At 40.6% G+C, this 13,407-nt stretch overlaps 1 protein-coding gene across 1 annotated transcript; it reads left to right on the forward strand.

Annotated features, from left to right (window-relative positions):
• Window positions 1-5,199: 5,199 nt before the first annotated feature.
• On the forward strand, window positions 5,200-11,338 carry LOC308086900 (uncharacterized protein; the record flags this gene model as incomplete). Its single annotated transcript, XM_080430542.1, has 3 exons — window positions 5,200-6,888; window positions 8,655-8,807; window positions 9,650-11,338. The coding sequence occupies exons 1-3, from the start codon at window positions 5,218-5,220 to the stop codon at window positions 11,336-11,338; spliced, it is 3,513 nt and encodes a 1,170-aa protein (XP_080286668.1). The 5' UTR covers window positions 5,200-5,217.
• Window positions 11,339-13,407: the final 2,069 nt, after the last annotated feature.

Genomic DNA, 13,407 nt, shown 5'->3' on the forward strand with positions numbered 1-13,407 from the left:
CACTTGTGCTCCTCCACCATCTTCCCCAGACTCCACGCCCCCAGAACCCGCACTCTCCCCACCATCTTCACCCGAGAACCCGGCTCCACTAGTGTGGTTGCTGTATGCCCTTGCCCTGTCTATGTTGAACTGGAAGCGACTGACTGGGGTGAGGAACCCTGTTTCACCGCCGGAAACACCTGCTGCCACCCGGGACCAGCGGCGAGGTCTCCCTGTGAGCCTCCAGCCGGCTGTTGACATTGATGAAGTGATGGGAACATTACCTAATGTTTTTCTCAAGGTTTCGTTTGTGCTGTATGACTGCCTGGTGACAAACCCTGTCAGTGCTGATGTTTCGCTCAATAACGACGATGCCATGTTGGTTCTGCATATTCTGGTGCTGTGTCGTGACGTAAAATTTGAGTTATTATACATCTGTCGAGAAGAAATGATCATCCTCATGCAGGTGGCCATCTTGCTCTGTAGAGGATCTTACAGTACAGTAAACCTCTACCTACAACTTCAAATGAGAAACCTCAGTAGTATGCACTAAACCTTTACCTACTCCTCCCTTTGTTGAAACGTAACATGAACTAATGTGAAGTACAGTAGTTGCAAGATCAGCACCTGTCATCATGACAGGGGGTCTGAATACAAATGCAGGCAACAGCCAGGCAAGAAAAATTCCATGAAGAGTTATTAAGCAGTCAAGGCTTACAACATAGAATCACACACTGACGTAACAGTGACAATGGGCATAGCTGACATAGTGATGACATTGTATATTTGGTATACTTGGGAAAGACTGACCTGGACCTCCATATTTGGTCATGGCATGGACAACACGTGGCAGGGCGAGTGATAACACCATTAAAACAATTACATTTTAGAAATAATGAGAATAGAGCCTTTTAGTAAAGGTGCGGTCTCTCAATTCTATGGCATATTGCAGACCCTGATTAGCCCTTCTTCACATCCCTACAGGGACAAGTGGCAAAGTGAGTTGGGCATGGAAATTTCAGATGACATGTGGGAAGATTGTATCAATAATATACACCGCAGCTCAATTAATGTCAGACACTCTTTAATACAATTTAAAATTGTTCACAGGCTACATTTCTCCCCAACTAAATTGAATAAGATCTTTCCCAACTCTTCTCCCTTGTGTGGGAAGTGCTCTATTGAACAGGGAACTCTGTCTCACCAATTCATTACATGTCATAAATTGCAAAACTTCTGGAATCAGCTGTTTGATTTTCTCTCCAAAGCTTATAAAAGAGAATTGCCCCCAGCCCCATTGACCGCTCTTTTTGGAATTGTGGAACCAGGAATGGCTCACAATAAATATGAAATCCAGGCCATCACACTATCCACCCTGCTAGCCAGGAAGTTAATTCTCCAGGCCTGGAAATCAGAGAAACCCCCGACATTCAATATGTGGCTGAAGGAGCTGGGAGGAGTGTTGCACCTGGAGAGGATAAGGTTCACCCTTTCTAATAGGGAACCCCTATATGAGAAGATATGGGCACCTATACTTGGGCTGCTTGATGAGTTGAACTGAATGAATATAATGTTGTGTTGCCCCCCTGGGTAGTACCTGTTGATGCCTTTTATTATTTAGATTGTGATGTTGCTCGTTTTGCCCTCTGGGTGTGTACCTTCATCAGCCTTTTGATGTTTGTATGTCGTTTTATTTAGTTAGTTTGTCTACGTGATTGTTCTGTTATGTATGCTTTTGTTTCGTTTCATGTTGTTTTGTATTTATTTTCTTTTTGCGTTTTGTATTTTTTCTTTATCTGTGCAAATCCTGATTTCAATCTCTGAAAATTGCCTGTGTGAGAGGAAAAAACTACAATAAACAGATTTAAAAAAAACAAAACAAAAAAACAATTACATTTTCACATCAACAGTGTGAAAGTGTATATGGCAAGGTTACTTGTTAGTGCCAATGCCTTTGTTATTCTTTGCAATAAAACACTGCATGGGAACAAAGATCAGAATAGCAACTTGGTGTTGACTATTTATTGCATTTGCATGTACAGGACGTGTAAATGTAGATGGACCTTTTTCTCTATAGTTTGCGAGTAATCGATTTACAGTGGCTAAAAACGAAAAGAACTCTCTAACATCGACCCCCTACACACCTCCGCCTTCTATAAAGTTCAAGTTGTGAGTTTGTCTGCAAAAATGTCAATATACATGCCGGATTAAATGATGGCCAATATGGAGATCCACTACAAACAAAATTGGCGTTGTTAGGCAGTGGTTTCTGTTTGACCATGGCTTGATCAGTGAGAGCGAGGAAGAGAGAAGAGATGTACAACTCTAGTTCTTTTTTTTTTTTTTTTTTTAGTTAGTAATAACTCTAGAGGTCGGTGGTGTGAGGAATCTCTTATGACAACTATAATAAGTTTATATAATTATACAATTTAAGCAGCAAGCAGTGAAGTCCGGGCCTTCGCACCTCTGTTCACATCAGGAGGGGCAGCATCCACCGTGCAGTTACCACATAAGTAATTTGTGAAAATTGCTTGTTACCTTTCAGATGTTGTAGGAGGCCAAGTATTTTCCATTGTAAATATTTTTGTTTTTTTTGTATCCTGAGGCTGTCAGAGCAGTGAACAAGGACAAGAAAAACAACCCTGCATTGAATCTGTAATTGTGCTTTTGCACATACTGTGCATAAACTGTGTATGTCTATATGTAAATGTATGTGTACACCTTTTTTTCTACATTATACATATCCAGCTACTAAAATATTCCCCCCCCCCATATTCTGCACTCTCGCCATTGCTGCTCGAATTGTCTGAAAACACTTTTTGAGTAAATATTTAACTTTCTAAAGTTCAGTCAGCATCCCAATGAGCCCAGACATTCGCAAAACCAATGATGAGACTACAGCACGGCCACCAAGGTATGGAATAGCCTAACCCCATCCCTCAAAAAATGCAGTTCGTTGGGCTCATTCAAAACAGCCCTAAAAACTCATCTTTCTGGAGGCCATAAGAGGAGATAGTACCAGTTTCCCTGTAGACAGATGACCCCCCTCCTCCCTTTTTGTTGGTATATATATTTTATTTTTATTTTTCATGATGCTTTTTTTGTACATAGTGGTATTTTTTCTCTGTTTTTTATGTTGATTTGAACTGTTTGGTTGCTACTATATATGTCTATGAAATTAATTCAAGGACCCCAACGGAAACAAGTCCACAAGGACATTTTTGGTCGGACCTTTTAGACAAAAGTATTATAAATGTAACTGTTGTTGTCTCCGCCGTAGGTGGAGAATATGTTTTCGCTTCGACCAATGTTAGCCAAGCTAACATTGGTCAAGCTCCACGTGACACGTGTCAATATGTTGACACCAATGCCTTTGATTGGCTAGAGGGACGCATGACGACATAGAATCCTATAAATAGGTGTGTCACTTCAAAAAGATTTACTTTTTGAAGTGAGGTAAGACAGGACCAATCAGTCTTGATTGGAACAGTACCTTCCAGTCCAAATCACCCGTCCGTGCGTGTGTGTGTCCCTTTGAGAACACCTAACATTGGTCAAGCAAAGGCGCAGAAGGCCAAAGCTAAGAAAGCATACTCATCTACAACAGTAACACAGAAGAGGACTATAGAGTTGAATTGATCCCACAACAACAAGGCCGAAGTCTTAATACTGTAACAATTGGCCACCTTGATCAAATACATTATGTAGCACTAGAGAAAACTGACATAGATCAAACACACCAATCAACTGCTGAAACTGTTCAAGACAACAATGAAGATGAAGAAGACAGACAAGTATTTGAACAAACCAGTCAATTACGACCACTCCCATATGACACATTGCTTCAAGAAGAACATTCTTTAGATGCAAACGCTACATATTCAGTCGCCCCTGCAGAACACCAAAAACCACGCACATTCTACCAACAGTACCTTGCAGTACAAATCACCCGTCCGTCCGTGCGTGTGTGTGTTCCTCTGAGAACACCTAACATTGGTCAGTTTTACGTGACATCACAATATGTAATATAAATATATAAATAGGAGGCTGAGATCACAAAATGTAACTAACTCCCATTATGCAAACTAAAGAAGCAGCAAATGAGCATCTGAAACCTGATGAAGACGCAAAGGCGCAGAAGGCCAAGGTCTGCTGGCGGAGACTTGTGCTCCGAGGAGCACATTTTCTAGTTTTAAACATACATGTACAAGGTACAGTGAGTAGGGTAGGGTGGCGCGATGCGACGGCGTTGTGAGCTTGTAGATCTGCTATTTATTTTTAAAAAAACTTGAAGTAAAATGTGAAATATTTGAGGATTTTTGAAACACTAACTGTTAGTGTTTCAAAAAATTTCGATGTGTCCACTGTATAAGTTTATTGAGCTATCTAAAGAGCACAAAGTAGCCTACGCAATTATACTGCAGAGCCAGAAACCAGTGTTGCCATGTCCACTTATTATAAGCGAGAACACCTAAGCGAGAACGCCGCGAGAACACCTAATTGCTTCACAATTTTAAAATTATTTTAACCAGTGGTTCTCAATTATGTTTATGTCATGGACACTCAAATTAATATGTAGGCCTATAACCTTGTCCCTAACCCCCATCTGAAAATGTTTTGTGCCAGGGAGCCCGTACCAGATTTGTGTTGTTAGTGACTAACAACACAAGTCAAAATAATCAACTACACCAAAAAACGCAACCCACAACTACCAATATTTACAAGCAACTTCACAGAAAGATAAGCCCAAAGTCGCTTATAATAAGTGGACATGGCAACACTGGTTTCTGGCTCTGCAGTATAATTGCGTAGGCTACTTTGTGCTCTTTAGATAGCTCAATAAACTTATACAGTGGACACATCGAAAAGCAACACAGCAGAAAACAATGTGTGATATTTCTTCTTTTATTTTCCAGAAGCAATTACTTTACAAAGGTCTCAGTCATTCAGAAATATATTTTGTTCATGAGCTGATCTACTGGGCTCTTATTAACTCAAGGCTTTAGTCTGGCTCCCATGGTGCGACGAATCTGCCAGCTGGAATTGCTTGATAGCCAAAATGACGTAGATGACCCTACCTACCTTCTTTCCATATACCTCGCCCACAACTGGGAAGAACCTCCCATGTCATGTGATTTCTAAAGAAGTGAAACCTGTTTTGGGTGAAACTAGCTACACAGCTGGTGAAACTCTACTCAGCACACTTCTGTGTGTCATACACACACAGTCTGCAGTAAAATGGCGCAGCAATTGGACCAGGAACAGTTCTGCTGTTCTATCTGTCTGGATCAGCTGAAGGACCCAGTGACTGTTCCCTGTGGACACAACTACTGTATGGGCTGCATTAAAGGCTGCTGGGATCAGGAGGATCTGAAGGGCGTCTACAGCTGTCCACAGTGCAGAGAGACTTTTAACCCAAGGCCTGTTCTGAAGAAAAACAACATGTTGGCTGAAGTGACGGAGACACTGAAGAAGACAGGACTACAAGCTGTTCCTCCTGATCACTGCCATGCTGGACCTGGAGATGTGGTCTGTGACGTCTGCACTGGGAGAAAACTAAAAGCTGTGAAGACTTGTCTTCAGTGTCTGGCCTCTTACTGTGACACTCACCTTCAGCCTCACTATCAGTCTCCTGCCTTTAAGAAACACAAACTGGTCAAAGCCTCCAGCAAGCTTCAGGAGAACATCTGCTCTCGTCATGATGAGGTGAGGAAGATTTTCTGTCGTACTGATCAGCAGTGTATCTGTTATCTGTGCTCCATGGAAGAACACAAAGGTCATGATATTATCTCAGCTGTAGTAGAACGGACTGAGAGAAACAAAGAGCTCAGTACAAGTCAGCAGAACATCCAGCTGAGAATCCAGGAGGGAGAGAAAGACATAAAGGTGCTTTACCAGGAGGTGGAGTCTATCAATCACTCTGCTGACAGAGCAGTGGTGAACAGTGATACCATCTATACTGAGCTCATCACTTCCATTGAGAGAAAACGATCTACGTTGAGGGAGCTGATCAGAGATCAGCAGAAACGTAAAGTGAGTGAGGCTGAAGAAATGAGGAAGTGTGTGGAGCAGGAGATAACTGAATTGAGGAGGAGACATGCTGAGCTGGAGCAGCTCTCACAGACAGAGGATGACATCCATTTTCTACACAGTTACACCTCCCTGCCAAGGATTGGTGAATCAACACACCCAGTCAACAGAAATGTGGGTCCTCTGCGCTACTTTGAAGATGTGACTGTGACTGTGTCAAAGGTGAGAGGTAAACTAGAAGACATTCTTAAAGAGGAAGAGACAATCATATCAGAGACACTAAATAGAGTAGATGTTTTACTGTCAACTTCACCAGAGCCGAAAACCAGAGCTGAGTTCTTACAGTATTCATGTCCTATCACACTGGATCCAAACACAGCAGAACAACAGCTGTCTCTGTCAAAAGGGAACAGAAAAGTAACACTAATGAACGTACAGCAATCATACCCTCAGCACCCGGAGAGATTCATTGAAAGGTTTCAGGTTCTGAGTAGAGACGGTCTGACTGGACGCTGTTACTGGGAGGTAAAGTGGAGTGGAAAATGGGTTAATATAGCAGTCTCATATAAAGATATCAGCCGAACAGGAACCCGTGATGAGTGTGGATTTGGATTAAATGACAAATCTTGGTCTTTTGAGTGTTCTAAAGACAGAGGTAGTGTTTTCGGACACCGAGGCATTAAAACTCAAATACCAGGTCCCGTGTCATTCAGAGTAGGAGTGTATCTGGATTACAGTGCAGGTACTCTGTCCTTCTACAGCGTCTCTGACACCATGACTCTCCTCCACAAAGTTCAGACCACATTCACACAGACCCTCTATCCTGGATTTTGGCTCCGATCACTTACTGATGGAGGCTCTGCTGAGTTGTGTAATCTGTAATCGATCAGATATAGCGCTCAGAAAAAAATATGTTTTTTAAGGCTATTGTTTCCATGTCAACATTCACCAAACAAACACCAAAAGGTCAGCATTTACAACTTCTAAAACAAACAACAAGAAGTCAAACTGGCCAACTGACAAGAAAGTGTTTCCTTGTTTAGAAATACATATTTCTTGTTGGAAGTTATATTATTATTAGTTTTGAAAATGTTCCTAGTATACTGTATTTAGAGGTCAATCATTAGACAATTCTTGATCATTGTAAAATGTGAGATTAAGGAATCAATGAATGTTTTCATTCTGTTTTGTTGATGGAAGAGATATGTTTTTCATCTCTTTGTCATATCTTTGTCATTTTCTCATCCTGTCTGGATGCTGTAACTGTTATTGTTCTTTCTTTTTCATGAAGTCATACATTTGCATATGTGAAAAAAATTGGGTTTGGGCTTTATGCCATCTTATATAGTCAGGGGATATTAGCAGAATATTATCCAATCTTGGAATAAATTCCTTACCAAAAAAAAATCTTCGCCAATGTGTTTGTAAAGGTGTCTAGTAACACATCTCACAAAGACTGAAATGCAGTCCCCCTAGGATAATTTTTGACAGCTCCTTAAAGTTGGGGTACCCACCATAACCTTGGTTTAAAAAATAAATAAATAAAAACATCAAAATTTAATTCTGTTTTAAGTAGCATGTGAGGGGTCAAACTAGGGTGTTTTTATGATTCTGAATCCATTGCAAGCATTTGTTTTGCACCAAAACCACTCCTTGGGCTAAAAACGGCCATAGCCATCCTTTTCCAGGTATACTTTTTGTGTAAAAAGCCCATTGAGATTGGGACGTTTTTAGCCCAAGGAGTGGTTTTGGTGCAAAACAAATGCTTGCAATGGATTCGGAATCATAAAAACACCCTAGTTTGACACCTCACATGCTACTTAAAACAGAATTAAATTTAGATTTTTGTTTTGATTTTTTTTTAACCAAGGTTATGGTGGGTACCCCAACTTTAAGGAGCTGTCAAAACTTCTCCTAGGGGGACTGCATTTCAGTCTTTGTGAGATGTGTTACTAGACACCTTTACAAACACATTGGTGAAGATTTTTTTAATATCCCCTGACTATATAATTATCCTGAGCATTAAAAATCATCAATTGTCAATTTGATTCATTATTTCACATAATGTTCATTTACGGTTTTTGTTTTATCAACAACGCAAGTCTAACATGATGCTTCATTAGAACTACAAAAAAAAATAACAAAATGTTAGTATAATTCATACTGTATTATGTTATTCAATCATCTTACCACACTTTAGCACTATACTGTATAATCATCAACCTGTAAGTTCTCTCTCCAGTGAGTTTTATCTCTTGGTCTGTGAGTAGGTTTATGCTCAGTTATTTCATTATTGAATTAATTATAAATTTGCCTATACTAATAACGATTAACTGTACAAATTCATTTATTGAACTTCATTTTGTTGGAAATTCCATGGAAATTCTGGTACAAGAGTCAGGTAGTTTCATTGTACTAAGTAATTATGGACAGAAGGGGGTGTGTTGCTCACAATACGCCTCAGTTTTTGCAGTAAACCCTGGTTCATTTAGGAATGGGTTTGTGACCAATGCACACCGGTCCTCCCTTAAGCCATTATAATTTAATGTAGGATTACAATGGTTATATTGCAAATATCCTTACACCTGACCCAGCAAGCCAGATCACGTCATTAGCGTTAAGAAGTCCACCCCATCGCTGCTCAGGCTCCTGGGATATCTGCTGCCTCAAAAGCCACAGGGAAGGGAATTACCTATGTCCGTGTGGTGGTGAAAGGCCTTGGACCAGGACGGTTGGCTACCATCAAAGGTTTGACCATGGGAGGTTTGGAGGTGGTGTCCATCACAGACAACACCCCTGTACCCCACAACGGATGTCACTCACGGAAAGCCAGAAGGATGTGACCAGTCAAATACCATCTCAGACCAAACCATGGAAGAAATGAATATGTCAATTCTCACCTTGGTTGCACAAAATAATACAGTAATAATAATAATAATACGTGTACAGCCATTTAGATATCCTCAGTTCAGTGGTTCTCAAACCTTTTCATATCAGAGACCCCTAAAATTAATATGTATTTGGCCGCTGACCCCCATCAGAAAATACTTTGTGCCAGAGACAACCATACACGATTTGTGTTGTTAAAAAGTTTCAAAAATATTCAAAATGTGTAAGAGAATATAAAGATTATTCTACAACGCCTCACACCGTGACATGTTGTGAACTTGTAGATCAGCTATTTTCAAATAGCTCATGTATGTAGGTTTAAAATGGTTCAACTGATTTTGTGCAATGTTAATTATAATTTTGCTAGGAGATTTCAGTAGCAACTTTTAGTTGAAATAAGGTAATATTCTGAGACAGATATGACCAGTTATGATATTAGTTTAGTTCATATTTCTGCTAGTTTAATCAAATATGCTAATTGTTTCATTAACTATGCACAATACAAAGATATCCCAAGCAGAAATGGATTCTACGTCAGAAATGGCCTGGGGATCAACTGAGGAAAGAGATATACACCCGTTCATCAGATTGTTACAGCTTTTGCCCTCTCTGCATGATGAACAGTGAACTACACACTGCCTCTTTAAACGCCCTCCTTTTGACGCACTCACAACCAGGAATAACCTCCCCATGTTATGTGATCTCTGAAGATATTAATATGAACTTGGCTCAGTTCTGTTATGTTTGTCAGACAGTCTGCAGTAAAATGGCGCAGCAAGGAGTTCAACTGGACCAGGAACAGTTCTGCTGTTCTATCTGTCTGGATGTACTGAATGATCCAGTGACTGTTCCCTGTGGACACAACTACTGTATGGGCTGTATTAAAGGCTGCTGGGATCTGGAGGATCAGAAGGGAGTCTACAGCTGTCCACTGTGCAGAGACACTTTTAACACAAGACCTGTTCTGAAGAAAAACAACATGTTGTCTGAAGTGATGGAGACACTGAAGAAGACAGGACTGCAAGCTGTTCCTCCAGATCAATGCCCTGCTGGACCTGGAGATGTGGTCTGTGATGTTTGCACTGGGAGAAAACTGAAAGCTGTGAAAACTTGTCTTCAGTGTCTGGCCTCTTACTGTGACACTCACCTCCAGCCTCACTATCAGTCTCCTGCCTTTAAGAAACACAAACTGGTCAAAGCCTCCAGCAAGCTTCAGGAGAACATCTGCTCTCGTCACGACGAAGTGAGGAAGATTTTCTGTCCTACTGATCAGCAGTGTATCTGTTATCTGTGCTCCATGGAAGAACACAAAGGTCACGATCTGATCTCAGCTGTAGCAGAACGGACTGTGAGACAGAAAGAGCTCAGTAAAAGACAGCAGAGCATCCATCTGAGAATCCAGGACAGGGAGAAAGACGTGAAGGTGCTTTACCTGGAGGTGGAGTCTATCAATCACTCTGCTGATAGAGCAGTAGAGAACAGTGACACCATCTTTACTGAGCTCATCACTTCCATTGAGGCAAGACGATCTGACGTGAGGGAGCAGATCAGGGACCAGCAGAAAAGTGGAGTGCGTCGGGCTGAAGAACTGAGGAAGTGTGTGGAGCAGGAGATTACTGAACTGAGGAGGAGACATGCTGACCTGGAGCAGCTCTCACACACAGAGGATCACATCCATTTTCTCCACAGTTACACCTCCCTGCCAAAGATCAGTGAATCTACAGACCCAGTCAGCAGCATTGCCTCTCCTGTGAGCTACTTTGAATACATGACTGCGGCTGTGTCAAAGTTGGGAAATAAACTAGAGGACATACTTAAAGAGGAAGGGCCAAATGTCTCAATGACACCGAATAGATGGGATGTTATAGAGTGGAAAACATGCCCAGAGCCCAAGACCAGAGATGACTTCTTTCGATATTCATATCCATTCACACTGGATCCAAACACAGCACATCAACGCCTGTCTCTGTCTAAAGGGAACAGAAAAGTAACTCTGATGAATGGAGAACAATCATATCCTCATCACAGAGAGAGATTCATTCAATGCTTTCAGGTTCTTAGTAGAGACCGCCTCACTGGACGCCGTTACTGGGAGGTAGAGTGGAGAGGTCTCCTTGTTATAGCAGTCTCATATAAAGATGTTAGAATATGTGAATGTGGATTTGGATTCACTGACAATTCCTGGTCTTTACAATGTCTCAAAGGAGGTTCTGTTTTTAGACACAGAGGCATTGACACTCAAATCCCAGGTACTGTGTCATCTAGAGTAGGAGTGTACCTGGATCACATTGCAGGTACTCTGTCGTTCTATAGCATCTCTGACACCATGACTCTCCTTCACAAAGTCCAGACCACATTCACCCAGACCCTCTATCCTGGATTTTGGCTTCAGTCACCTAATGGAGCCTCTGCTGAATTGCACTTTTCGACTCCAGCATAATTCATTTCATTGTGTGAATGAAATGAATTACACACACACACACACACACGCACACACACACACACACACACACACACACACACACACACACACACACACACACACACACACACACACACACACACACACACACACACACACACACACACACACACACACACACACACACACACACACACACACACACACACACACACAAATAGATGCTTTGTGAGCTTGTAGATGTACTATTTTTGTAATATTTTCAAAATAGGAATTCCAGGTTAAGTGTTTATCACATGAAACCAGTGTCCCTATTCTGAGGGAAACATTCAGCGAAAATAACAGATCTACAAGCTGACAATGTGGCGGGTTGTGTATATAGGGTTTAAGTGGGTAAGAAGTGATTGTACCTTCTGGGCCTATTGTAGTGAGAATTGTTGTTAGTTTGATTATTTTTTAAACAAGACAACATTTTAAATGAAATGAAAATGTTTATCTGTTATTAATATAATTATTATAATGAATAATTATTCATAATTATTAATAACAATAATTATTATTTGTTACAGTTGAATATTGAAAGAAGGTATTTCTTATCATGATTATTTATGTCCCTTGCCTTGAATGACCTTCATATTTAAAGTTTTGCTTTGCAAGGGAAGAGGTCATCTTGTGTCACATATCCTATGTGACTTTATTTGTGCTCAACTAAGACAGCAAGATAAGATGTTATCATGATGTGACAAAAAATGTGGCATTATCAGTGGTTCTCAAACCTTTTCATGCCAAATGTATATACATTTGGCCATGGACCCCCATCTGAAAATATTTTGTGCCAGGGACCACATTGTGTAAAAAAAATGCAATATGTTTTAAAAATAGCAGATCTACAAGCTGATTATGGATGTGGATTATATCTTTGATTCTTCTTTTTGTCTTTGCTCTCCCTCTCGATGCCCCCCCCCACCTTTTTTTGGGCGGTGAAACCGCCCCTATAAGTGAGATTTGGAAAAATGTACATTTTCCTGCGCTGTGATCTGGGCCCAGGAAATTAGTAGAATTATCCTGCGCTGTGATTGGCCAATCACAATCTATTCAGGACTGTGATTGGCCAGTGTCACATGACACATGTGCATAGCCCTATATAAGCAACCATAACTTGAAAAAAACCAAATATTTGTTTTTTTCAAGTTATGGTTTCGTCCATCATAAAGAGTGTTTCAATAAATGTATTTATCTTTTGTACATGATTGGTTGACTCCATTCAGTATTGTGATTAGCTAGCAAGACACCGCCCACTTCACACAGGGTGTGATTTTTTTCTTTCTTTCCTGGAAAACAAAGAAATGATGGAGTTTGCACGAAAATACAATTTTACCCTCTGATTTGCACATGTAAACCTGTGATGTGACAATAAATCTGATTCTGATTCTGAGGTACTGTCTTTCTACTACAACACAACTCTCCTCCACAAAGTTCAGACCACATTCATTGTCTTGCTGAGTTTTCAAATAGATCAGATATAGCGCTCCTCTCTCATGACATCAGAGTAATTCAATATGGCCTTTTGTTAGCATTCAGACCCAATGAAACAAAACCACCTCAGACCTCAAAAAGACAAACTGGCCAATTGATATGAAGGTGATTTCTTTGTTCTAAAGAACATGTTCTTTTATTCTTAGTTTTGAAAATGTTCCAATTATAAATAATTTCGGAACTCATTAGACAATTCTTGAATATTGTGAAATTGGATATTGGGGAATCAATGAATAATGTTTTTGTTCTGTTTTGTTTGGAGAAGATATCATGCTTTCTGTCATCCTGTCCAGATGCATTAACATTTTAATGTTCTTGTTTTTTCATGTAGAATACAAAGAATTGGGATTTTGGGCTTTATGTCATGTTGTAAATGTCCTGAACTTTAAGAATCACACTTTTTGTCTCCGCCAGGCCGAAAGGAGAGGCCGAAAGAGTATGTTTTACCCTCCGTCCGTGTGTCCGTCCTTCCGTCCTTCCGTCCGTCCGTCCGTCCGTCTGTCACCAGCTAATCTCCGCCACTGTTGGCTTGATCGCAGCGAAACTGTGCA

The sequence above is a fragment of the Gymnoscopelus braueri genome (genome assembly GCF_963280865.1).
Source record: "Gymnoscopelus braueri genome assembly, chromosome: 6".
Classification (NCBI taxonomy): domain Eukaryota; kingdom Metazoa; phylum Chordata; class Actinopteri; order Myctophiformes; family Myctophidae; genus Gymnoscopelus; species Gymnoscopelus braueri.